Source organism: Lucilia cuprina, chromosome 3 (genome assembly GCF_022045245.1).
Source record: "Lucilia cuprina isolate Lc7/37 chromosome 3, ASM2204524v1, whole genome shotgun sequence".
Lineage (NCBI taxonomy): Eukaryota > Metazoa > Arthropoda > Insecta > Diptera > Calliphoridae > Lucilia > Lucilia cuprina.
The window spans coordinates 27,057,478-27,083,702 of NC_060951.1; the positions used below are offsets into that span (position 1 = coordinate 27,057,478).

The 26,225-nt window shown below is 31.3% G+C and overlaps 1 protein-coding gene across 4 annotated transcripts; it reads right to left on the reverse strand.

Moving 5' to 3' along the window:
- Positions 1 to 1,776: 1,776 nt before the first annotated feature.
- On the reverse strand, positions 1,777 to 23,284 carry LOC111680770 (serine/threonine-protein kinase ATM). Of its 4 annotated transcripts, none has more exons than XM_046945437.1 (30): positions 22,827 to 23,283; positions 22,597 to 22,764; positions 22,298 to 22,521; positions 22,134 to 22,232; positions 20,883 to 21,128; positions 20,677 to 20,819; positions 19,641 to 20,622; positions 19,402 to 19,579; positions 18,700 to 18,878; positions 18,515 to 18,641; positions 17,928 to 18,449; positions 17,751 to 17,871; positions 17,455 to 17,599; positions 17,099 to 17,374; positions 16,367 to 17,029; positions 16,109 to 16,303; positions 15,897 to 16,050; positions 13,902 to 14,331; positions 13,662 to 13,848; positions 13,104 to 13,604; positions 12,871 to 13,044; positions 10,111 to 10,236; positions 9,679 to 10,041; positions 9,001 to 9,619; positions 8,777 to 8,932; positions 8,352 to 8,713; positions 7,985 to 8,130; positions 2,662 to 2,768; positions 2,320 to 2,577; positions 1,777 to 2,180 (listed from the first exon to the last, which is right to left on the reverse strand). In XM_046945437.1, the coding sequence occupies exons 1-30, from the start codon at positions 23,140 to 23,142 to the stop codon at positions 1,999 to 2,001; spliced, it is 8,349 nt and encodes a 2,782-aa protein (XP_046801393.1). In that variant the 5' UTR covers positions 23,143 to 23,283; the 3' UTR covers positions 1,777 to 1,998. The 4 variants fall into 4 exon arrangements, with proteins under 4 accessions (XP_046801393.1, XP_046801395.1, XP_046801394.1 ...); XM_046945436.1 differs by lacking the exons at positions 1,777 to 2,180; positions 2,320 to 2,577; positions 2,662 to 2,768 and adding exons at positions 2,998 to 3,247; positions 3,312 to 3,569; positions 3,806 to 3,912; XM_046945438.1 differs by lacking the exons at positions 1,777 to 2,180; positions 2,662 to 2,768 and having other exon boundaries at positions 2,427 to 2,577; positions 22,827 to 23,284.
- Between the last annotated feature and the right edge of the window lie 2,941 nt (positions 23,285 to 26,225).

Here is a 26,225-nt window from a genome sequence, read left to right on the forward strand (position 1 = left end):
ATTAGTAGAACACCAGTTGAAATCCTTTGTTACACGGATGGCTTTAAATTGGGGGAATAATCGGGGCTGGTGTTCTATATTGAAGACCCAGAAACAGAAATATACCACCTAATTGCCAGAAGGCAATTAGGTCGATTTAAGGTGATAAAACTAAAAATAGAGGTAAGGTTTACATCATGTGGGTACCAGCCCTCTCGGAGATAGTCGGCAACGAAAGGGCGAATATAATAGTTTTGAAGAGAACGTAGCTCTGTTGCTTTCGACGCAACAAAAGCTGAACTAAAAATATGGTCCCATAAGGCCTCTTGGAATAATGGAACAGTGCGTAGAACCACGTGGGATGATTCTGATGAAAGCAAGACGAAAAATCTCCTCAAAATCAGCAAGTCTGAAGTTAATATGATGGTACGTATTCTGAGTAAACACACAGGATTAAAAGCACATCTATGCAAAATTAGACGTGCGGATCCAGACGAATGTAGAGCATGTGGAAAGGACAGTAAAACTCTGGAGCACTTCCTTTGCCATTGCATGGCATTCGTCGAAGTTAGATCTTGGAAGTGATGTTATTCCGGAAATAACATTCCTGACTAAAACTGATTGGAAGATTTACGTTCAGGAAACTGAGTTTCTTAACAATGAAAAATAATTCATTTAATAAACTTTTTTCCTCGCGATAATCTAACTTATTAACCGCTTATTTTAGCTTTATTACGCACATTTTTTATACAAAATTCCAATAATAAACCATCAATAAATTTATTAAGCATTTATGAATATGGGGGTAATTTTGTCTAGTCTCAAGATTACTTGGTAACAGTACAAAGACGGCACTCGTTTACAAAAGGGTTACTAAAGTTACGAAAGATGAGCAAACCAGGTGGTTAGACGATAGTTTAAATGATTGTACATTTTGGATGCATTGTCTTTTTGTCGAACTGCTGGGTAAAGACTGAGCATTAAATATGATAAAATAACTTATATTCACAGTATTAATTACGTAAAACATTTAAGAACTCTTTAAAATACATCTTTTGAAATGAAACATAAAAAACTTACTCACCCTGTACTTGTAAGACAATATCATTCAGATTAAGAATATATAAAGTTTTCATAATATCGGACATCAAGGTAATGGAACATTTAATAGATGCACCAAAGATTCCATTTGAAACTGGGATTTTTAATCATACTCCAAATCTTATAATAGTCGTACTTTCCAGGGCTATTAGGGTTGGCTGGTCGATTTAATATGTGGTGATGGTTGTCTTGAAGACGCTGCAGTATTATAAGCTGCGGTTTTGTGATTTTTGTGATTTAAACGATTACAACTCCAATATTGAGGTATTGCTACAGATTTGTGTGCTGATGTTTGTCCTGCTTAGTTCAAAATTGCACCGATCATTAAATACAAATACCAGCATTATATTTACTTTCACTTATTGTTGAGGTAAATGTAGGGTTCCAATCTGAGGAACATTTTTTAGACTTTTGAGCGGCAAAGGCCGTTTTTTACAACGATTCTGCGTATACGCGTTTTGAAGTAATCATTTGGCATAAGGTGTCGATAAGTATACAAGTTCAAATTCCCGTTTTGCTTAAAACCATTGTCAGCTATTCAACTTTTTACTCGCGAAGGTATTATAACATACATAGTTGGAAGCGTTAATGACTTCTAGAACTTTAAGTGGTTCGTTTTGTCTTGCGGAGCTCTATAATATGTTATATGTTTTGATATACCAACCTGCTAATATCCTGAATCCTTAAAAAAAAAACGTTTTAGTTACATAAAGATAATTTGTTTGACAAACTTGATTAATAACAACAATAGTATATATTTTTTGGAGGGAATAGTAAAAACCAGTAGACATAGTTTAAAATATGAAAACTTATTTCTAGCAATTTCCCAAATCTCTCCCTTAATTAACGTTTTGTTTTACTTTATATATTTTGTTATAAATAATACAAAAATAACAGCTTTTAAACGAAAACAAACATTTAAAAATATGGGTCCCAGCCCGGAAACAACATAGCTAAATTACGATTACTCATAGCTTCATTTATTAAACGTTCCACCTGTACAGCAACGTTAGATGTACCAAAAATACCCTTCTGTTTACCTTCAAGTTTATTTTGAACCGCTAGTAAAGCACGTTGAGCTATATAATTTGTGCCTTCAGCTATAAATGGGAAATATTTTAATGTTATTAGTTTTACTATAAAATATAAGAGACTTATAAGAATAACATGGACCGGAAATTATTAAAAATGTTCTGCCGATCATATACTAGATCAGTAGATATATTTTCACATACTTACTCAATTTATTGACATTTTGATTTTCATCATCAACTTGTGGTATAACTTTCCATATATACAACGGATCATAGAGTAAAACTTCCAAAATAGTGGTGATAACATCTTGATGTTTACGCAAAATGGTCATGGTGGTTTCACAAGATTTCTTAAAAACCCCATTTGCACCACATATACCCATGGGCGCTACAATCTCACGAGTCAAACGGAATGGTACAGTTTCTGGTGTTGGCATTATTTTACCCTGTTCAAAAGCTATGCCTATAGTTAAAAAATTAAAATTAGTTTTTCATTTTTAGCTGTAATTGTTCAATGTTCTTTAGTAGAAAACTATGTGATAGTTACCGAAATCGATGTGTATTACTTCGGCGGTTTTTTCATCGATAAGTATATTTTGTAAATGACGATCACCTAGACCCAATATAAAGCCTACCATAGAAGTGGTGGCCACACTTGGGTTTGAGGAAAAAAATTATAAGTGTTAATTGGGCGGGGAAATGTGTTTTAGCTTTAGGTTTTGACAATCAGTAAAAAGCAATACAAATAAGGCAAATGTAGGTAATATTTTTAATAAAGGATTTTTCATTTCATTATTAAATTAATAGGTTTTATATAGTAGTCAAGATTTCTAGCAAAGTCCTCACCACTGCCATGAATCTTTTATTAATAAAAAAAACTAAAAACTGCTTTTTTTCTTTATTATGAATAAAAAAGTACAAAATATATATGAAATAAATCATTGTTTATTTTTAGAAATATGGATCCCAACCATCAAACATCATAGCTAAATTACGATCATTCATAGCTTCATTGATTAGACGTTCTACTTGTACAGCAACAATGGTTGAACCAAAAAATCCTCTCTGATTGCCTTCAAGTTTATTTTGAACCGCCAACAATGCCCGCTGTGCCATAAAATTTGCGCCTTCCTCTGTTAAGTATAATTTATATATCAATTCTAGGTTTTATATAATTATATTGAGTAATTAATTTACTTAATTTATGAGAATTTTGATTATACTCATTAATCTGTGGTACAACTTTCCATTGATACAAAGGATCGTAAAGTAAAACTTCCAAAATAGTGTTAATAACATCTTGATGTTTGCGTAAAATGGTCATAGTAGTGTCACAAGATTTCTTAAAAACACCATTAATCCCACTGATACCCATGGGCGCTACAATTTCACGAGTCAAACGGAAGGGTATAACTTCTGGTGTTGCCAATAGTTTACCCATTTCAAATGCTACACCTGCAGTTAGAAGTTAATAAAAGTATTTGTTTAGTTGAAGATTCATACAAAGAATTGGTATTAGTTTAACTTGAAGTTATTAGTAACTATTCAAGACAAAAAAATTTAAAAAAAAAGTGAAAACCCAAATACCAAAGTATATTTTCCAAAGAATTTAGCAGCACTGAAGCCTGAGTTTTCTCAGTTACTAATAACTTCAAGTTAATCATTTTTTAAAATTCATATGCAAAACTTACCAAAATCGATGTGTATTACTTCAGCAGTTTTTTCATCAATAAGTATATTTTGTAAATGTCGATCACCTAGGCCCAATATAAAGCCCACCATAGAGGTGGTGGCCACACTTAAGTTTTTAAAGGAAAATTATGTTTTAATCAGTTAAAACTTTCTTACATCGTTATCTAAAATGCAAACCGAACTGTATATCTGTAATATACCGTGTAAATTTTGAATTCCAAATCTAAAATTGTTTTAGTAAATTTTCTTGCAGCCAATTTCAGTGGAAACATACTATTTTAGGACAATAGATTCAAAACAGCTTGATAATATGTTTGCAATAAAGATGACGATAAATCTATTTTATAATCAATATATTTTAATGATCAAATGTATTAGTAAATTTTGAATGAATGTTAAAATGTGATAACAATTTACAACAATATTGCAAAGAAACACATATCGATAATCAAATATTGACAACATTTTCAATATCGAGTAAATATATATCGACCTTAGCAGCGTTTTGACGAAATTTTGCTTACATAGTTTGAATCAAAATCCATAGTTCTCTACTAGAACTAATACACGTTTCATGAGCATAAAACTATTTATCTAAACATGTATATCAATATTGCAGGATGATCCTCGATTAACTTCTTGATAAAAGCCTTAAATTGTAGGTTTGATTGCAAAGTGTCTTAGGCTAGGACTTGATGCAAAAACAACATTAATACTTATTGGATTGGAGGGAAGCAGTTTAAGGACTCTGACAGTGCTAAAGGTCATTGTTCAATTAGAACATTCAGGAATATGTAGCATAGGGAATACATAGACTTTTTCAGGGTAATAAAACAGTTTAGGACAAACAAAATGATAAAGTACTCTGCTGTCAGATTAAGATTAACTGGCAAATGATACACTTGGTCTTATGGTCAAGCAAAAAATCAATGATAATATGAGGAGACCCAAAATACCGCTGATTATTGTAACCCAGAACCGTCTCCCTTGAAATAATTCCAATATCCAATATACGGAATCTCAAAAATCTTTCCTTCTGTTAAATAAAGAAAGACAAAAATAAAAGTTTATGGTGGCTTCTTCATTGAAAAATTTTGGGATTAAAATTTGTTTAGACCAGTTCTGTGGAGTTTCACTAGTATCAATAAAAAGACGAATCATAGACATTTGTTAATCCAAAGCTTGGGACTGTTGGTCAAGTAAGTACCCTTCTATATCGCTACACCGTTGTGGTCTCATATGGACCCACTTAGAACTACCTATAAATCTCCTTGGTCGTCATAGACTACAACTAATTAATCTGGTATCGGTTATTACTGGTCACTGCGAATTTTATAACTTTAGTAATGATGAGACCTTAGACTAACTTCTCTATAACATTCTAGTTCTGAAAATGGCTCAAAATTAAAATCTAGGGTCAATCTCCTTTAAAAATCTATGTTTTAATCTGTCAAAATGGGTGTAATTTTTCAATTTTCACTTTGCTGGACGTAATCTTTATACTACATCTATATTCAATGACATGTACATCGTTCTTTTCCTTTCCACTTTCTTCATATTTTCTTTTTACAATTATTTTTATAGCGAGATCAAATTTGGACCCAAGTAATACTGCATCAGCAACCACTTGCATTGCACTCAATATCTGATTGCCGACTTTTAAAATCTCCGAATTTCTCTTCTATTTGTAATTAATCGTATTTAGAGCTCTCGATAGTGCACTATTTTATTACTAGTGGAGATTAAGACCGAGTTCTTGACTTGGTTTAGTTTAACTGTTCGTAATATGTTCGTATTTAATCGAGGTCAAGTACTCTTGTATTCTATCTGACTTCTTTTATTCTAAATGACAGCAACTAATTCTGATTCCTTAGTTCATATAAAGAGCTCCGAAATTCTTTTTTTAATTTCAATATTATTCATCTAAACGTTTTAGATACGTATTTCCTTGACTTCGTGAAGAATAGACCATTCTTGGCAACTGAATTATTTTTAACTTGCCTGTTAATTATAATAATGTATCTATTTTTAGGTCAAGCTCTCATAAATTCGTCCTGATTTCGTTGCAGTTTAGCTATATTGTTTTGGAAGAGAATAAAACTTTCCGAAAATACTTTCTAGAACTAATTCTATAATCAAAATATCAATCATGGCATGAATCCGCATACACTATAATCGGCAACGAAAACGAAATTTCATATATTTGCGATGAAAAATTTACAAATTTTTCACTGGACGTAACCTGAAACTATCACCAGCGAAGTCTTTAGCTACACTTTTTACCACCTGGTCGAAGGAGGTAAACCTGAACCTAGGCGTCGTCGTCGATGAAAACCAAATACCGACTGTGAACTAACCAAAGATTTTAGGGGTCACCTTTGACAGCCTGTTTACCTCCTCAGCTCATGCCACTGCAATTATGAACAGATTGTGATGTAGAAACAAGGTCCTGAAAGCGCTAGCCGGCAGTACTTGGGGAATTTACAAAAAAAACCTTTGTTGGCTACAATTGGCCGGTCAGTGCTCAATTATGCTGCATCAGTGTGGTCTCCATCACTGAGTGATACCCAATGGAGAAATATTCAAAGCTGCCAAAATGCTGCCCTACGGATTGTAACGGGCTGCATGCAAATAACCTCAGACTACAATCTACACGAGGAAACGAAGGTCCCCCAGTCAATGTACATAATGTCACGCTGACTAAACAATTCCTCCTGGGATGCCACCGGAGGATTCATCCCAACTTTAACATCACAAAGTTGGGTGCTCCCCCGAGGCATGTCAGGAAGAACCTTCGTGTATACTAAGAGAGCATACGAAGTTATGTTCGGATCCCTACGAGTTCCGTATACAGCAGCTTTGAACGACATTCATAGAAACGCCATCAATTACGCGGTTTCCGGTTACCGCATGACTGTCGTTCTTGATGGTCGCCCACCGTCCATAGCAAAAATAGAGAAGTATCTACCGCGGAAAAAAGAATTGATCTGGTAAAACTGAGATCGGGATGAAGCAATAAGCTCAACGCCTACTGGTCCCGCATAGACCGTGCTGTTCCTAATATATGTCCAGCTTGTGGACAGGGTTCCCATGATGCCCTACACATATTCAACTGTCCAGACCACCCTACTTCACTTACCCCAAGGGATTTATGGACTAACCCTATTGACGTAGCCCAATTTCTTGGGTTACAACAACAACATTTGCGACAAAAAAAAAACTTTTTTTGGTAGAAATATATAAAAAATTTCTTTTTCGGCTGCAATTACGGAAATGAGCCTTTAGCTGTTAATTTTAACAACAAACTCCCGATATGTTATATGCGTTTTCTTTTAAAGAAAGTGGATTTCAACAACTAACTCCCGATATGATATGATCGTTGTAGTTGAAGATTTTAAATCCACATTATATAAAAATTTTGAAATATTTGCGTTTTCCTTTACAGAATGTGGACCATTAAACTGAATCTCTTAAGACTTTGACTATCTCTTCATTTTCTTCTATTTACAGATTTTAATCTTTGATTTGAATAGTGGATGACTTTTTCCAAAAAAAAACTTTTCTCAATTTATAATCCCAGCAAAAAATAAAAAAAAACGACATCTTAATCACATCTAACAATGCGATTATATATTTTTCGCTTTTATAAACCAAATATTTCCTTACAAATGAAAACCCATTTAAAAGCGAGGGAAGAGATGTAGAAAAGTCACTACAAGTAACATATTAGAAATACATCAAACTTTGGTGAAAAATCAATGAAATTAACATAAACATGTCATTGAACGAATTCGGTTTATTTTTGACATCCAAATATCGGATTTTTATTGCATCTATGAATAAGATTAGATGTAGTTCATAGTTGTCAAAAATGAACAACATCCCTCCAATGACACGCTAATGTAAAATTCATAGGTTTTTTTTTACCAAAATTGGAAGTACTTTAATATGTTATGGTGAAAATTCTACTTCTTTTCCACACTTTTTTTGCTGGGAATTAAAAACACATCAAAAATGTTAAAATTTAAATAAATTTGTATCTAAAATTAAATAGTTTAAATTGGAATAAAGGTGCTAAATTATGAATCTATTCAGCAATGTATAAATGATAAAACTCCAATTGGTTATATGTCTTAAAAAGCTATATCATAATAATGACAATAAATTCGTTTACATACCTGTTTATATAAGCTAGACGACGTTCAAACCATATGCCAGGTCTTGAAAACTTTTCAAAGAAAAAATAATGAAATACTGGATTAATATTTTGGCAAATGTGAATGTGTACTTCAAAGCGTTTTTCCGCGGCGGCTTTTAGATGTGCCTAAATAATAAAATAAATAAAAATAAAGATAACAATAAAAGATCAATACAAAATGTTATTAACTGGTTTATCAAATATACATTACTTTTACAAAGATTGGTAAATGTTTTTATATAAAATTTTAAAACTTGCAATTAAATGTGTGATTTTTTTCAAAATTTATATTATCTTTACTTTTAAAAATGAAATTAATGATTGCATTATTAAAACTCATAGCTTACATGTGCCAATTGACGACATTTGCTAAGACTATATTCGGTGGGACGATATTTTTTACGTGCTGCTGTCAAATAGTTACCAATAGGTATAGTATTTTCACACCACTCTAAAAGGCCACTTCTGGTTGATAATGGTACAACTTTATAGGTTCTTATTAATAGTTTACGTTCTACTGCGGTCGGTTCTTGTTTTAAAAGATTATTAATCATGCAAAATACTTGTTGCATAACAGCATCTTGACGCAAATCATCTTTGCCTTTTAGCAATTGAGGTCTTGTTTTGCCATCCGAACAAAGGCATAGTAATTTTTTAGGAGCATTTATACCACCCACTAGAGAAACCTTATGATCCCATTTGATAATACCTAGAGGGAAAGAAAAAATTCAAATTGCTGACTTTTTCTTTGATTCTTCGTGGGTTAACTCACTGGTAATAGTATATTTCAAATCAATTTGTATGGGCAAATCAATTGTGGGGCAATGAATAGCATCTAAGCTTTTCTGTTTTCTTAATTTATCGCTTAAAGTTGTAGAATTGGTTTTGTTTTCGTCTGATATTGCCGTATTGGCAAAATCAATAAGAGCTAAAAATAGTAGGGATTTATTTAGTTATTATTTTGAAGGAAATTGAATTTACAAGAGAATCTTTTACCTGGTATAACACTTTCCAATTGTTTAATTATATTAGCATTTGTTTTATTTTTAGCTTTTGCTATAATATCCTGAGCAATTTTTGAACGATTATCGGTTTTATTTTCCGTACCATCAATATAACCATAAACAATGGGATACAATTGATATAGTGTCTGATGAGGATGTTCTTGGACACAACGTATTATAATATCTTTGAGTAGTGCAATAAATTCAGGATTTTTCGAATTCAATCGTGCTGTCATTTGATTTAAGGCACAAATGAATTTATAACTGGGTACTGAGGAAATATTTTCCTGGATTTTTGTACGTAAAGTTTCATTTTGTTTATTCGAGAACCATAAACCTATAATGCGATAAATAACAGGACTTGATATGGCTGCATCGAGACAGGTGTATTTAATATAATTCTCCACAGCTACACACAAATAAGTGGTCAGTTTTTGTTCCATTAATTGTATTTCTTGTTCATCAATATTAGAAGTTCTCTTCATAAAATTGGCACTTATTTGCTTGTCACGATCACGTACCTGTCTACCCACCGTACTGGCCGTTTGACGATTACGTTCCATTATTTGACGTTTCATATTGAATTCATCAGAATTTATATAAGTATTTAACTGTGTTACAAAAATTTTACAAAATATTTCAAACAATGAAAATATTATTATTACATTACCTGTGTATATTCTCTATCTGCATATTTGGCTATAATTTCATAAGCACTCTTTTTACTTTTCTCTTCAAATTCGGCAAATTCGCTCAATTCGAAAAGTTTTGGATATCTTTGTAATATCGCCTCTTTGGTATTATCAAATTTCTTAAGGGCCTCCAGAGAGCCCAGAAAATATTTATTTAAAACAATATCAAAAGTTTCGGTATTAGTTTCCATTAAATATTCTCCATTCATTTGCATGGCCGTGACACGTTGTAGGCAGCATTGAAACTCTTTATTTTTGAAAATGTAATGAAGAATAGATTTGGTAATTTCGGGTTTATCGGTTTTCATGCAAATATCAACATCCTCTAATAAAGCACAGACCTGTTTATATCAATAAATGATTTTTCAATTACATGTTGAAATACATGCAGGATTAGGAGTCTAATTTACCTTTAATTGTACATTATCTATGGGCATATTTTTCAATATGGCTATATAGCGTTTAGCTAAATTAATTTCTCCAGCAGTTTTACAATCCCGTACGCATTTTAACAGACATTTCCCAATGGGATTTTCCTAAAAATAAATGCACTTTTTAATTATTATTGCAATACTACTATCGAGTGCGTCCCAATTTGCAGAATTTTAGTGTTTCTGATGGCCGGTATAGATTAGAACATCTTGCATACCTTTGCCGATGCAATTTTGACATATGGTCACACTGTTATAGAAATTTTTAATGGTAGAATAATATATTTTATAGTCAGGAGCGGTTAACTCTCTAATATTACTAATGACTTCACAGAACATAGCTTTTTATCTATTCATGTCTATCCCCATTTAAAAGATTGATAAGAACCCAAATGCTTTGAGAAGACTATTCCCAAATAAATTAATTCTAAAGCCAGGTAGGAATGGACATTTAAACCATTCCATATAAGCCATCACAATATGTGTAGTCTGCATTAGTGTGAATCACAACACAAAACAACCAGAAACAAATGGAGCAAGGTGTGTATCAACCAAAATTGGTAGATTTTAAACAACCAACTACCAAAAATTCTGTTGAAAGCAGCGAGTTTGAATACTGGAATTTAAATAGTTTTCAACTTTGAAAACAAAAGCAAAAATATTAAAAATATACTATATATATCAGAACTGGTTCTGAGGAAGCGTTATGGAATCGACACTCCTTCTTTGCAACGCTTCTGGAACTAGTTCTTTAATCAGTGATTTTTGTTTGAATTTGTCAATCTCGAAACTAGTTCCAGGGAAGCTTTAGGGAAAGTATAAACAAATACATCTCTTTTAGCGTTTTTGTTTGAAGTTATTGAGATTAGCATCAATTTTGAGAAACTGTTGAGGAATTTTTACTATTGTATCAATGTTATTTACAAAACTTACATATCTTACGAAAAATTTAATATAATTCTTCCGCACCTCTTTTTAAAATATTTTTCTGTAAGAATATACGTTACAAGTAGCTAACTTTCCCTTCTAAGTACTGATGCCATTCAATTACGGATCTCTTTAGTATCTTGTAGTTCAGTTGAATGCAAAAATATACATTTGCATTCAACTAGTTCATTAGAACTAGTTCCTTGAAAAATATTTAGAAGTATTTAAGAACCACAACAATATTCTAAGGAACGGGTTCCAAAAGTAATGGCGACACTAAAAGTTCCAAGGTTGTTGTTTAAGAATATGAAGTGGTTCTGTTTTCACTCGTTCTAGAACTATTTGTTTTTAGAACAAGTTTAATTAGTTTTTCTTACTTTATCAACGCAACGATTGGGAATCTCTTTTTTTACGTTGCGTAGCTGTCAGCTGTAGCGGTTCGACGCAAAGTATTGTATGTGTTTGGGCCTTTATTCACAATGGAGCAATTTGTATTACAACTCCATTTCCATTTCACATTTGACTCAACGACTATTGAAAATTTCTCCTTTAACAAAGATCGATAGTGACGAATAGCGACGAATCAGAATCCGCAATAGATGTTAGTTTTGGCCATTCTGTGTCTTGAAGAGATTTTAATTTTTTCTGATTTGTTATGCGATTCGGATAAATCAGAATAATGTGAAAGCATGGAAGGACTTAGATCAAGATCTGCTGGTTTTTAAAATTCAAAATCCTCATTTATATAAAAAATGGCGGTTTAGAGTGTGATTTTATCGATTGTAGAGGAGATTTGATTCCACGGCTACATCAGTTTGTTTTGGTAATTATGAGTTGGGATGAATTTTTGGTTATCCCATTTATCTAGGGATTCTGTTAAGTCAAAAAACTATAGAGACATCGAATTCATTGAGTCAATGTCTGTGGATTTTGCCAATTAAAAATCATCAAAAGTTGACGAATTAAGATTTCTGGAGACTTTTTATTTCTCCGATTTGTCTAGACATTCTGTTAAATTTAGAAAATAATGAATGGGTTCTAATCAATATCTTTTGTTTTTATAATCATATAAAATGTCAATTTAATTTTTTTCGAATTTAAGGTTGGTTTCTTTAGGTCATTTTGTGTCGAGAGAAAATTTTAATTTATCTGTAGGTTGTGCTAAGGTCATACTCGATCCAATCTTTAATTGACCTCTGAGTTTTCAGTTTGCCAAAACGACATCGATCAGAAAAGAAACTTACTTCTTTAGCAGACCTAACAGTCGAAGACTAAAAGTTTGAAGCGAACTTAGACTCGTCAGTAAACAATTACAAATTGATGTATCGAGAGTGAGATCTTCCAGACCGTCGAGATGTTGAGTTTTTGAATAGACAATGTTCACGAAGTTAGAAGGGTGATAGGGAGGGGTTAAAATATTGGTGATATTTATAGTTCTCCGTACTATTTTGGTTTCATTCGGCATCACCATTTTTAGTTTTAGATCTATCAGTGGAAACTATATACCGATCAAACTGTTTTCTTCAGATTTAAGTCTCATGTATGTATTTGAAAAGTCTTTTAAAAGCGTCCTCCTTACGATATGCATCCTTAAGACACCTATAGCTTTGTTAAAAGGTTATATGTCAGATTAACTGACGCTCAAGTAAAGAAAAAAGGTTTACTCCTAATAATTGAGCGCAACTATATTTCTGTAGAATAATAGTTACTTCCAGATAAATTCTTTATAAAACAGTTCATGTTTCATTCAAGTGATTCCCATTTCATTAAATGTTTAAATAAAATATTTATAATATTCAAATATGAACTTACCTTATAAAACTCATTAATTTTTCGGTTGGCTCTTATACCGGCAGTTTGAAACAATGAGATTTGATGCGATAATATTAGCTCTTTACATGAAAAGTTTCCATAATGTAAATCATTCGCTTCTAATTGCCATTTTTCGAATATTTGTTCTACAGGCACAGATTTTGAAAATTGAATCTGAAAAAAAAAAAAAACATTTGAACAAGACAAAAGTGTTTAACGCTATATGTATTTACCAAACAAAAATCTTCAGATTGTTGCAGCAATTGTAACCAAGTCATATACTTATAAACACTTTGCAAACATTCTACACTGATTTCTTTTAATATATTCAAAACACAATGTCTAGACTTTGTTAAAGCGGCCAATGTATTATTTTCTTCTTTGTTATAGAGACATTTTAAAGCATTAAAATGATGTTTTTCAAATTCATATTCCATATCATTTAAAGTATCAACTTTGGAATGACCCTCGACTACAGTATCCCAACGACATAAACGCCAACAGATTTCATAATCTATACAAGATTTATCGGCATCTCCATTGACTAGATTAAACATACCATTACGTTTTAGGATTGTATTACAGAGATAGTTCGCATTACTATTGGTGGCAATATCATTCGATTCGATTAGTATATCAGACCAATTGTTGGTGAGATTTAAATAGTCCAAACGAGAATTCAAGGGATTAATGAAACCAGAAATTGCATCATTACAACCAATTGAATCATAGGCCTAAAATATATTTATGAAATTAAGCTAGTATATGTATATAGTTTTAGTATTCCTTACCTTTCTAGCTAACTCCTGAAATTGAAGATTTGACATAATCTCTACCTTTGTTTTGGCATTTGTGTCTGGCTGCGGTTTTTGCTCCTGTTCCTCAATAGCCCACAGCTCTAAATAGATAATTGATAAGAAATAAGCTTGGCAATAATTACAGGCCAAGGCCACGTTTAGGAGTTTTAAAGGCAATTTCCTAAAAATAAACAATTTTATAAAAATTCATATTTAATTGATATTCTTAATTACCAATTATTATTAATACGTATACATTCACATATATTTAATATCATAATTATAATACGTTTATCTTTGAAGACTTTTTTCCATTCACTAACAGTTGTTGCAGTATAATGCTGTAGGAATTCTTCAAAGAAATATTCCAACATGTTTAAAACTGAATTCATATGTGACTGTTCCGAACACTGCAGCAATAAACGTATAAATGGTATTAAAGATTGCTCTGCAAAATATGTATCTTTGGCTGCTAGTTCTTTGAATTGTAACCAATTACATTCTTGATAGATTTTAGAAACAAATGCACAAATCCATTGTTCATAATCAAAAGATTCAGCTGTTTTGAAAATACTTAGCCAATCTAATGCGACAATACCGTCATAATGATCCAAATAGTTGTGGCTATGATCAGATTGAAATACGGAAAAGTAGGGAAAGTTTTCTGAAAAGAATTTTTAAAGAGAAAAAGAGGAAATTGATTTGGTGAATTTAAAAAATAAGTATTTAAACTGGTAAAATTAGACTAGTAGAAACTAATCTTTCGATACTTTCTATATTTTAATTAATATAAGTTTTGCTACGCCCCTTTTTGCTATTACTGGGCTTTAGAAGGGGGACAAAATTTTTTCTCTTTCCACTATTGTTCTGAAAATTGAGAACTTTAACTTGAAATATTTTCTTAATATGGATACCACGCCCTCCGAGCTCAGCAAATTTGAAACCTCCATTTTAGAAGGCTGGTCATTGCCGGATGCTTTTCCCTTATCGATCTTTGTAAGAATACAACAATCAAAAAATGAATGCCAAAGAACATTTTTGGCCTTCAACTTCCTGTTCTTAGTTTTTTCCGTCTTTGTTCGCCTTGCGTTCTTTCCCCGATTACCTGCAGGAGTTGTGGCTAGTCTTTTGATTTTATTAAGAAGTAAGAAAGGCCATCTCAGCTTTTGCAAATCCTTAAAAAAGCAGAACTAACTTCAGCAACTTTTGAGAGATGCAACTTTTATCAAAGGAGCCACTTGAACCTCAAGAAGATTATCCACAGTTTCTGGTCGTCATGATAAACACTTCCAACATGAATAACCGCAATTATAGGGGCCACTCCCATATTTTCCCTCGAGATCAGACAAACAATCTCTCGCAGTGACGCAATAATTGGACTGGCCAGTGGAGCGTAATGCGCTCCACTGGCTACTCATTCAAGTGATCGGACTATCACCTATATAACTCCTTTCGTATTACAAAGTAGTTGTTACACAAACATTAAAATACTTGCTCAACTACTAAGATGTTTGGCCCTGTATGGATCTTAGTAAAAAATCCTACATATTAGGGCTTAGCAGAACTCTTTGAGTACTCTATCATCAGTTCTTACTGGTCATTCAAAGTTTAGAAACCATGCAAGACGCAGTGGTCTTCCATACAATGATTTCTGTGGGAATTGTCGAAATGAGAAGAGGAGACAATTACTTATCTTCTGTGTAACTACCCGGCCCTTGGAACGATTCGTTATCAGGCAATAGGGTCGGATTGCTTTTCTGATCTATCAGATCTATCAACTGTTCAACCTGAACGTATTCTTGCATTTTTAAGATTCTCGAAATGGGTGTGTATTTAAACACACATTAATTTTTTCATACCAACTCTATCTATTTCAGTTTATTCTTCTTTCCTTAATATTTTCATTGCTATCTTTATCGCTTTCTTCTCTTTACGCATCTTATTTTCTCTTCAGACATTACAAAGGGACCAATTTGGACCCTAGTAAACTGTACTCATTGTAGTGTACAGTCTGATACAACTAGCCTCATCTAGTCTCAATGAGGAGAACAGTACGATTAGAAACACTATCTCGACAAGATTAGTTGCTCTAATTATATTCTCCTTTATAAAATATACTACTTATGAATCAAGTAAACACTGGGAGTCATAACTACGTTGTGTACGTGTGATATTATTGTATTGACGCTTAAGCTGCTTACATGCATATTAAATTAAAAATTTTCTTACCCAATAGATCCTGACCATGTTTCGAATTTACCAAATACTGAGCCACTTCAACAACATAAGAGTGGGTAGTATGGTGGAATGTATCTAAAAGTTTCTCTAATATTAAATAAATGGCTTTGTAAAAATGTTGGATTTGTAAAATATCATCAGTTTGCTGAAAAAAAACAGATACATTTTTATAAATTATCAAGTGATTTTAGAATAATACACACCTCCTGTGTACAGTAGTCAGCTTCAAAGTAATAAGAAATTTGGTTTAAATTTAAAGGGCCTATTTCACCCAAACACTTAAGAGCTTCTAAACAAATTGAATTAACTTTAGTTTGGCGCACAATTTGCAAAAGATGTCTTATTAAACGATAAAGTAAATCACTGTCATTGGCTAGATAACGTTTAGATTTTGAAATCTAGAAAAACAACACAAATTAATTGTGATTATAAAGCTTAATAAGTGTTAAACATATTAATACCTGTTGCTGCAACATTTTCAAGTTATCCACTGTATAATTTTTATTTTCCAAAAATATTTTAAAGAAATTATGCCAATCTTTCGAATTTCCACTGATATCTGGCAGTGTTTCTAGAATAGTATTTATATTAGCGAATTTTTCGTCTATAGAAAACTCATTTTTCAAAATTTCTTTATCTTTAATGGAGTTTTTATAATTTTCTATTAAATGCTCACAAACTTCAGCAGCTTTATCTTTAGTCTCTAAACAAGAGGTATTTTTATATAATTGTACTATAGATTTGCTTATAGCAGTTAAATGTTTTTCCATTAAATGCTCATTATCCTTGAAATGTTTTACTTTGTCTAGAAACTTTTCTAAGGCTTTAAATGCTAATATCTGAAGATCATACAATGAAGCCGTCTCCATACAATGTAGGCAATAGTTTAATATATCACGAGTAAAATAATTTGCAAGATTTCTTGCAATTGAGGCGTGCTGCAAAGTGTCCAAGACCATGTCAGCTAAAGTATAGAACTTGTAAAATTGTTTTAAAGAATCAATGGGAAAAATACATTCACTACAGCTTTTCTTTAAAGCTCCAAAAGTTTTGACCAAACGTAAAGGATATTTCGAAATAAAATACTTGAGAATATCAGGTTTTGGTTCATTGGTACTGTTGTTCTGAGAAAAATACAAATTTCATCATAAATAGTAATTTTTTTATGAAATATTGCAAAAATTAACACTTACTATATATAAATTTAACACCGATTGCAGGCACTTATAATCGATATTATACCATTTAGTTGTTTGAAAAAATATAGGAAATCCTGCCATATTGCGTGAATGTTTATCATCTTTTAGAATATCGACTAGAGTGTACATTATTTTCCATGTATTTGCTTCGTTTTTAATTTTTTGCAAATCAAAACTTAATAAATTTTTAATGTTATTTTTAAATTCGGTATTTGTATTGGCTGGACATTGAGAGGTTAAGATGAATGCACGTAAAATGGGTATAGCAATCTAAGTAGATCAAAATAATTATAACATTTTAGCAGATGAAAACCATATTGATTTGTGATGTTTATGTTTGTATTAAATACCTCTAAAAGATCTCTTTGGGATCCATAGTTCTCGAGTTTAACTAAATCTGCAGATTTGCCATATATCAACAAACAAGTAATAATTTCTTCTAAATTGTCTGCGACAAAATCATGTTTTCTATTGTAACACAAATAAAAGGGGAATCTGTAAAAAGTTACAAATATGTTTACTGTTACTAACTGTCTAAAGAACTTACTTACTTACTTACTTATTTACTTACTTACTTATTTATTTACTTACTTATTTACTTACTTACTTATTTATTTACATATCTTAACCTTAACAAAATACTTACTTTAAAATCGGATAGGATTTTGAAATCCACGTATGTATGGCACTTGAAATATAGGGTTTTATCACATTCCTCAAAGAGGTGTTATAAAAACTGGCAATGCGATGAAACTCATAAAGATCAGCTGAAATATTAACATTTAGACTTGCAGACCTACCAAAACTATATTCAATTACTTACCCTCTGTTAACTTGTAAAGAGAACAAACAAATAACAATTCTTGCAAAGCATTCTCTCTATGATAACAACTAAATGCCAACAGTGAAACGAGTAACTGAACATTCAAGGCAATACTATTTTGTAATTGATCGGGACCTTCAGCTTGTGCCGCAGGCACTTGTAGTTTTTTCCATTCTATTGTTTCGTAAATTTTTTCACAAAAATCATAATAAATTTCTATATTACATTTCGAATTTTTCAACCAATTAATATCCATTAAAGAAGTTAGTGTATTAATGGCTTCATATTGTACTTTCAACGAGGTAAAAGGTAAAAACTTAACAACAGATAAACATATATTACGAAAATTATCCTGCATATAAATATCACGACAATCACGAACAATATAACTAACACTATTTATAATTTTTGTAGTCAATTGAACTGAATATGATTTACGAAAAGAGATTTTGAATAAACCAAACATGGCGACCAGCATGTTATCGAGACAGTCATCATATTGTTGGATGTAAACGAAAATAGCTTGAAATAAGAAGATTGCTTTCTAAATTCTTTTTATTAATATTATTTCTTGTTTTCAAACTCACCTGGCAACATTTCAACTATATCATTCATTATTTCGATATTTGTATGATACAGTTTAAATATAGTTTTCAATTGTTCCACAAACCAATGACCAATTTCTTTGTAATGAGATTTTTGCAAACAGAAGATCTGAAGAGTTTGTAAAGCAATAATTAAACTAAAATTGTATGTGTTTGTTAGTTCATACCTTAGTTAGTTTTAATATAATTATTTTATGTATTTTAATATTAAAACAGAATGCTGAAATATGTTCGAATGCTTCACTCCAATGTGTGGTGCTGGCACATAATGTGGCTAAGAGTCTTAAACAAGTTTCGGTGACAATGTTCCAATCATCAAATTCTCTTTGTTGAGTTTGTTTTTTAGCTGAATGAAAGTTTAGATGAAAAGTTATAAATAAAAGGTAAATAAATTAGACAATAGACAAGACTAAAGACTAGACTATAGACTAGACTAAAGACTAGACTATAGTCTAGACTATAGACTAGACTATAGACTAGACTATAGACTAGACTATAGACTAGACTATAGACTAGACTATAGACTAGACTATAGACTAGACTATAGACTAGACTATAGACTAGACTATAGACTAGACTTTAGACTAGACTATAGACTAGACTATAGACTAGACTATAGACTAGACTATAGACTAGACTATAGACTAGACTATTGACTAGACTAGACTATAGACTAGACTAGACTATAGACTAGACTAGACTAGACTATAGACTAGACTATAGATTAGACTATAGACTAGACTATAAACAAGACAATAGACTAGACTACAGACTAGACAATATACAAGAACAGACTATAGTCCAGACTACAGACTATTTCACATTTCATTTTGAGTAATTTTAAACTTAATAAAAATCATAAAACTTACCACTCAGTTTTAAAGCAGCTCCCAAAAATTGTACCATTTCCTCAATGGGTTGTTTTTCCAAATACTGCAGAAGACATGTACAGCTGGTAAAACAAACAATGACATTATCTAAAATATTTAAAATTTCACACAATATGGAACGCTCCATGTTTTTGGGTAAATTATGTTTAAATTGTAACTAAAATAAAAAAATATAAGTTTATTTAAAAAAAAAAACTATAATTCTAAAAATAAGTTACCTCTAAATGACTCAGAAAGAAACCAATACGTTTTATTAAAGGACATTGCATAAAAGATGACGCAGAATCGTCAAATACCTCAAACCTCAATAAAGACTCCATGAGAAGGGAAACTTTTAATAATGACTGTAGATCTAAAATAATATCTTTGCAAGTGGTGCCTTTGGAAGTTTCAAAATTTAAAGTTCTCATTAACAGTTCATAGTTAGCTTGAAATAAACAATTTTTCTGTTTATTGGTTTTATGGACACATTGTTTTTCTTGTATACTTCTAACAAGTTTGCCATATCTTTGGAGGCATAGAAATTTATGATTATATTTAAATTGCAACATTTCTAGAGTAGAACTTTTTTCATTTTGTGTTAGTGATGAGATAGAGTTCAATGTCGTTTCATCTAGAAAATTTATAACTGCTATGGCGCAAGTTTCTGCTATCAAAGCAGGCTTGACAGGCTCTATATTTAACAAAATGGTTTTAGCTTCATTTTTGTCTCGTTCACCATACAACCACTGTATAGTTTGCCCTATAAGAGGCGAGGTTTTATCCAAACCCATAACATCGGCTTGTTTGAGAATATCTTGTATAGTTAACACACATTCAGTACGTTTTAAGGCGGCATTTGTCATAATGGAATTAATTAATTGAGTACAATCTTCCGCAGTTAGTTTATTATGTTTAATAAGCTGCTGCAATATTAATTGTTTTTCAGCTATAATATCATTGTCAGAAGAGGTATCGGTTATTAGGATTTTAACGATTTTAAGCCATTCCTCTTGCAAATAGTTGTGAGGTATAGATTTGAAAGCAACAAAATGCTTCTCTTTACTCAAAAGTTCGGATAAACATAAACGTATACTTTTAAGATTTTTGTTATTTTTATAATTTTTCAAAATATTAAGATTTAAACACAATAAAGATTGGTAATTGAATATATTTATAACATCTGGAATTTCTCTAACCAATTCTGATAAAACAGATAACCTAAAAAGTTTAATTTATAATTTATTTTCAAAAATATGTTTTCTATTTACTTGCCAAATCTCATTAAATTCCCCTTTAGCGTTTTGTACTAAACGTAATAAAACTTCCAATTTATCTTCATATTTAGTTATTTTAGATCTTGATGCCATGTTTTCATCTTCTTGAGGCTTCGAGTTGTTTTCAATATGCCAATTAATCTTTGGAAATATAGATATGTTTATTATTTTCTCTTTTGGCTTTTTAAATTTATTGCTATTTACCAAATATATTACTAATGCTGACATTTTAATAAAAATCTTTAGATATTTATCGTTTTGCTGGAAACGACTTTGTTGATAATAACTTTTACTTCTTTCTTTGATTTCCATGTCTACCATTGTTCTTATTTTTCTTAAAGTTTTCGGCCAAGTATCACAGAGTACTATATTGATGGTATTGAATTTACCTTGTTTTATATAGGGATACAAGGTTTGTAGTGATATTATTACAGATAGAAAAAGAAGTTCCTGGAAAATAAAGTAGGACAAAGGTTTTTTCTAATATTGTTTTTATTTGTCGTTTTGGATAGTTCTAAATCCTAAGATAAAGTTAAAAGAGTTAATGAAGTTTGTATAAGATGATCTTTAATGAAGACTATTTTTAATTATGGCCATGAAATTCAATTCTATTCTTCTTATTCTAGTTTTTAAATACTTGAGTTCTAATTCAATTCTAGCTCAGTTCTAGTTATCTTTCAGTTCATTTCTACTTAAGTTCTATTTCAGTTTTGGATCAGTTCTATTTCAGTTCTATTTCAGTTCTAGTTCTGTTCTGGTTCTGTTCTGTTCTGGTTCAGTTCTAGTTCTGTTCTGGTTCAGTTATAGTTCTTTGATTTCCATATTATAGTTCAGTTGTAGTTTAGTTTTAGTTCAGTTCTGGTTCAGTTGTAGTTTAGTTCTAGTTCAGTTTTAGTTCAGTTGTAGTTTAGTTCTAGTTCAGTTCTAGTTCAATTCTAGTTCAGTTTGAGTTTAGTTGTAGTCCAGTTTTACTTCAGTTCTAGTTTAGTTCTAGTTCAGTTGTAGTTCAGTTCTCCTTTAGTTCTAGTTCAGTTCTTGTTCAGTTCCAGTTCAGTTCTAGTTCAGTTCTAGTTCAGTTCTAGTTCAGTTCTAGTTCAGTTCTAGTTCAGTTCTAGTTCAGTTCTAGTTCTGTTCTAGTTCAGTTCTAGTTCAGTTCTAGTTCAGTCCTAGTTCAGTTCCAGTTCAGTTTTAGTTCAGTTCTAGTTCAGTTCTAGTTCAGTTTTAGTTAAGTTCCAGTTCAGTTTTAGTCCAATTTCAGTTCAATTTTAGTTCAGTTTTTGTTCAGTTCTAGTTCAGTTCATGTTCAGTTCTAGTTCATTTCTAGTTCAGTTCAAGAGTGTCTTAAGATCTTATAAGGACAAGGATCTATGGCCAATATATGTGATACAAACATAATGAAAAAATATGACATTATTATGGATTCCGGTAAAACAATCCATACAAAAAATAACAAACCTTTGATTCAGCTTTCATATCAATTTGATAATACCCTATTATAATGGGCAATAACTCCTGTAGACCATTACAGATAACATTATGATAATCAACAGAATGCTAACAATTAGAAACACAATTTAATTTTGTTATTATGTACTAATAATATTAAATAAACAACAAACCTGTGAAATCATTAAATAATACAACTTTATAATATCAGCCTTTTGTAAATCCTTTATAGCTTTGCGAGCAAAATCCTTAACTTCCGGAAAATAGGCAATGACATCAGCACTCATTTGTACATATTCATGAGAAAGTTCAATCGTTTTATTAATAGATTTTAAAGATGCGAATAGAAAAAGATTATTGCTTTCCAAATTGTTTTCGAACAAATAGGATAAAATAACTGAAATAAAAAAGGGAACGACAGAAGTAGAAAATAAAATTTTACAAATCTAAAACGTTCTAGAACAGAACTTACTACTAAATTCATTCAGTTTCATATCACGCACATACACTGGCGACTTATACAGAGCTTCATTTAAAATTTTCAAAAATGTATCACTAAAATACTCAAGAGCCGGACGAGATTTGAAACCCTCCTGGAGTGCATTAAATAGTGTAGATTTGGAAAACAAATGTTCAGGATCTGAAATTTGTTAAATTATCAAAAGAAAAACAATACTTAAACATAAGCATCTGTCGCCTTACCTTCCAAATTATAATTGATCAATTTCTGGACAATGGCCGCAAAAACATAATTTTTATTACACATTGTCTGATAGCTTTTAGAATTTTTTGCCTCTTCCACCTTAATGGCATGTTTGATGGTTGCATCTATGGCACTATTAAAGATGGTAGTCCATGAAACATCCATATCATTGCGCTTATCCAGCTGTGCAAAAAGTTCATTTTTCGAGGAACTGAGATGATCATCCAACTGCTCGGCTGCTTTGTTACGGGTTGTAACTTTTTCCGAACGCAGTTCAGCACATAAATTATTGATCAAACTTAAAAAAGTTGACATTTTTCGGCAACAATCAATACACAAATTCAATTAACAATACGTTTTTAATAAAAAAACACAAAAATTAACCGCGAAGAAATAAAAACTAGAGAAAAACTTTTTTTGTATTTGCTGTACAAATATTTGGCAACGCAAATTCTGATTAGCAAATAAAAACAATGACACAGAGTTCTATTTTAATAGAGTAGTTGCAGAAAAAGGTATACTCCGTTTACTTCATACAATTATACGTCATTTACGCTGTCATTCGTCATCCAGTTTGAATTAACTGTGAATTATAAATGAATGAATGAATGTCATCTCTAATTTTTATCGAGTATTTATCATAATCAGCTGGTTGTTGTCATTTCTTATAAACAAATAAAAAATTAAATTACAAAAAAAAACACAAACAAATAAATAAAATATATATTATTTAATTTCTCAATAAACAAATGAACGATATGATAACTAATCTTGTTTTCGCGGCAGGTTTTCTTCCGTGTCTTCTATGGTCGGTGGGCGACCTCCAAGTATTACATTCCTGAATCAAAACTGCCGAATACGACGACTGATCCAATGTATCCTGTACATATCTGCATATGTTTTCCTCTTATATACCAAAATTCTTCCTGACATGCCTCCGAGTAGTATCCAACTGTGTGATGTTAAAATTGGGATGACTCCTCCGATGGAACTATTTGGTCAACATGACATTATATTCCTTGAATGGGAGGACCTTTGTTACGAGATAATATTTAGCCAGCACGTTAAAGTCTTTAGGGCGGCATTTTGGCAGCTTTGTCGGTGCCCAACAAACGGATCTACGTAATGGAATGACCCGATTTTTTCGGCCAAGGGCTGTCAACCCCAGCAACAACAATTGTGTGTTATCTGTAATTTTTATTGGGTATTCAATTATTCGGGTTTTTGTCTTATTCGGTTTATTCGACAAAAAATAATTATTTGAGGTTTTACGTTAGCCGGTTAATAATCGGATAATTAAAAATTATTCGGGTATTCGAATAAAATGAAACTAGATGTTATTATTGTTTTAAACAACAATTTTCTTCATATAAACCCTGTAACAATTTTGAAAAAAGCATTCACACATGGAAAAGTTAATAAGCATGTGAAAATAGATTCCACTTATAGAATTGAGTACTCCGATTTTTGTGTCCATATAAAAAGATTTCAAAGTTTAAAGGACTACAAAGGAATATTTAAAATATTTATATGGGAATCTCTACATTCTATCTATATTATTTACCTGTCTCACTTAGAGAAAAAACGAAAAAGAAATTAAATTTAAAAAGGTTTAATTTTCGACTCAGATTCCAATTCTTTCTTAATGATCTTGATGATTTGAAATAAATTATATTATTTCGAAGCAGAGGAACTCAGCTTCATTTGAAATTAATATTAATACCAACTTTTAAATATAAAATTTGGAATTCCATCTTTTGAAATTGGAGGTCTTTTAAACTTTAAAGTCCTTTTACAGGAGCATAAGAGCTGACTACTAAGAACTGAGTACACAAAGTTAATACTAATGGTTCACAGTTTCCTGTGCGCATAGATTTTTTCATGTTTGAAAATAACTTTTGTACGGTTTATAAACAAAAATATTATTTTCACTTCATTCACTTCAATTGTTTAGTTTTTTATCAAATACTAGAAATTATTCCTGTTTATGTGAAATGCTTTTCTATATAAAGATATTACTGTTTTTAAGATTTTCAACGAGTTTTAGAATTCATACGTTCCATTGAACCCTAGTTTAACTATAACTGTTGCTGAAAACTTATTAGAAATACTTAAGAACACAACAATTTTCCCAAAAAAACTGATTGTAAAAATAAAAGCGATATAATTATTTCCATGATTTCCATTGATTAAGAAAAGTAGAAAAAGTAGAATTTGGTGCAAGAGTTCGGCTGTGTCGAATCATATACATATATGTAAATATTCTTTAAAAAACAATTAAAATACCAACTGGAAAACAAAGAAGTACAAGAAAGTTCACATTTATAGATTTTCATACAATTTGAACGCTGCCTCTTTAATGCTATGTTTATACCCTACACCACTATAGTGGGAAGGGTATTATGCGTTTGTGCTGATGTTTGTAACACCCAAAAATATTGGTCCTAGACCCACCTTAAAGTATACCAATCGCCTCAGAATCACTTTCAGAGTCGATTTAGCTATGTCCGTCTGTCCATCCGTCCGTCTGTCTGTGTGTCCATGTAAACCTTGTGCGCACGCTACAGGTCGCAATTTTCAAGATAATTTTATGAAATTTGGCACATACTCTTTTTTTGGTTCAGGGACGATCGCTTTTGAAAATAGTTGAAATCGGTCCATTATTTCTCCTAGCCCCCATACAATTGTACCCCCCGAATCGGCCTTTAGGGTCATAAGTTTATAATGTTTGAATATTTTATAATGTCAACAAAAATCAGCAAAAATTAGTTTTATAGAACAATAAATGCCAATACTAATTTTTATTGTGATCGGGCCTCATTTGACCCTAGCCCCCATATAGACTCCCCTTCAGAAAATGACTTGAAGGTCAAAATTAAGTTATAATTACTTATAAAACTATTAATATCTACATAAATGAATTTGAAGTAGACGTAAATTCATCTACCAAAATTTATAAGGATAGGCCCATGTTTACCCCTTCTTCCCTATTAGCCCTTTTGTACAAAATCTCTTTTTTATCAACAATAAGTAAAAATATTCCATAATAAAACAAATTAAATGCTTTATTTGAAAAAAAGTTCAAAATTTTAACATACTGACTGGTGTAGGGCATCATATGGTCGGCAATGTCCGACTATAAAATCATACTTGTTTTAATTTTATATATTTAAAAGTAAGAAATACTGTTTGTTATTGTTGTTGTTTTTCGTTTTTCGCTGAAATTTTATTAAGACTTCTTTATATTAGATCTGCTGTATGTATGAATATTTAAAATACAAAAATCCAAAAAGTCTTGTTATCAATTTTAAATTTGTTTACAATTTAACGGAATTTTTTATACTACTTATTTTTACAACCTTAAACAAAAAAATACAACACTGGCAAAAACACAAATA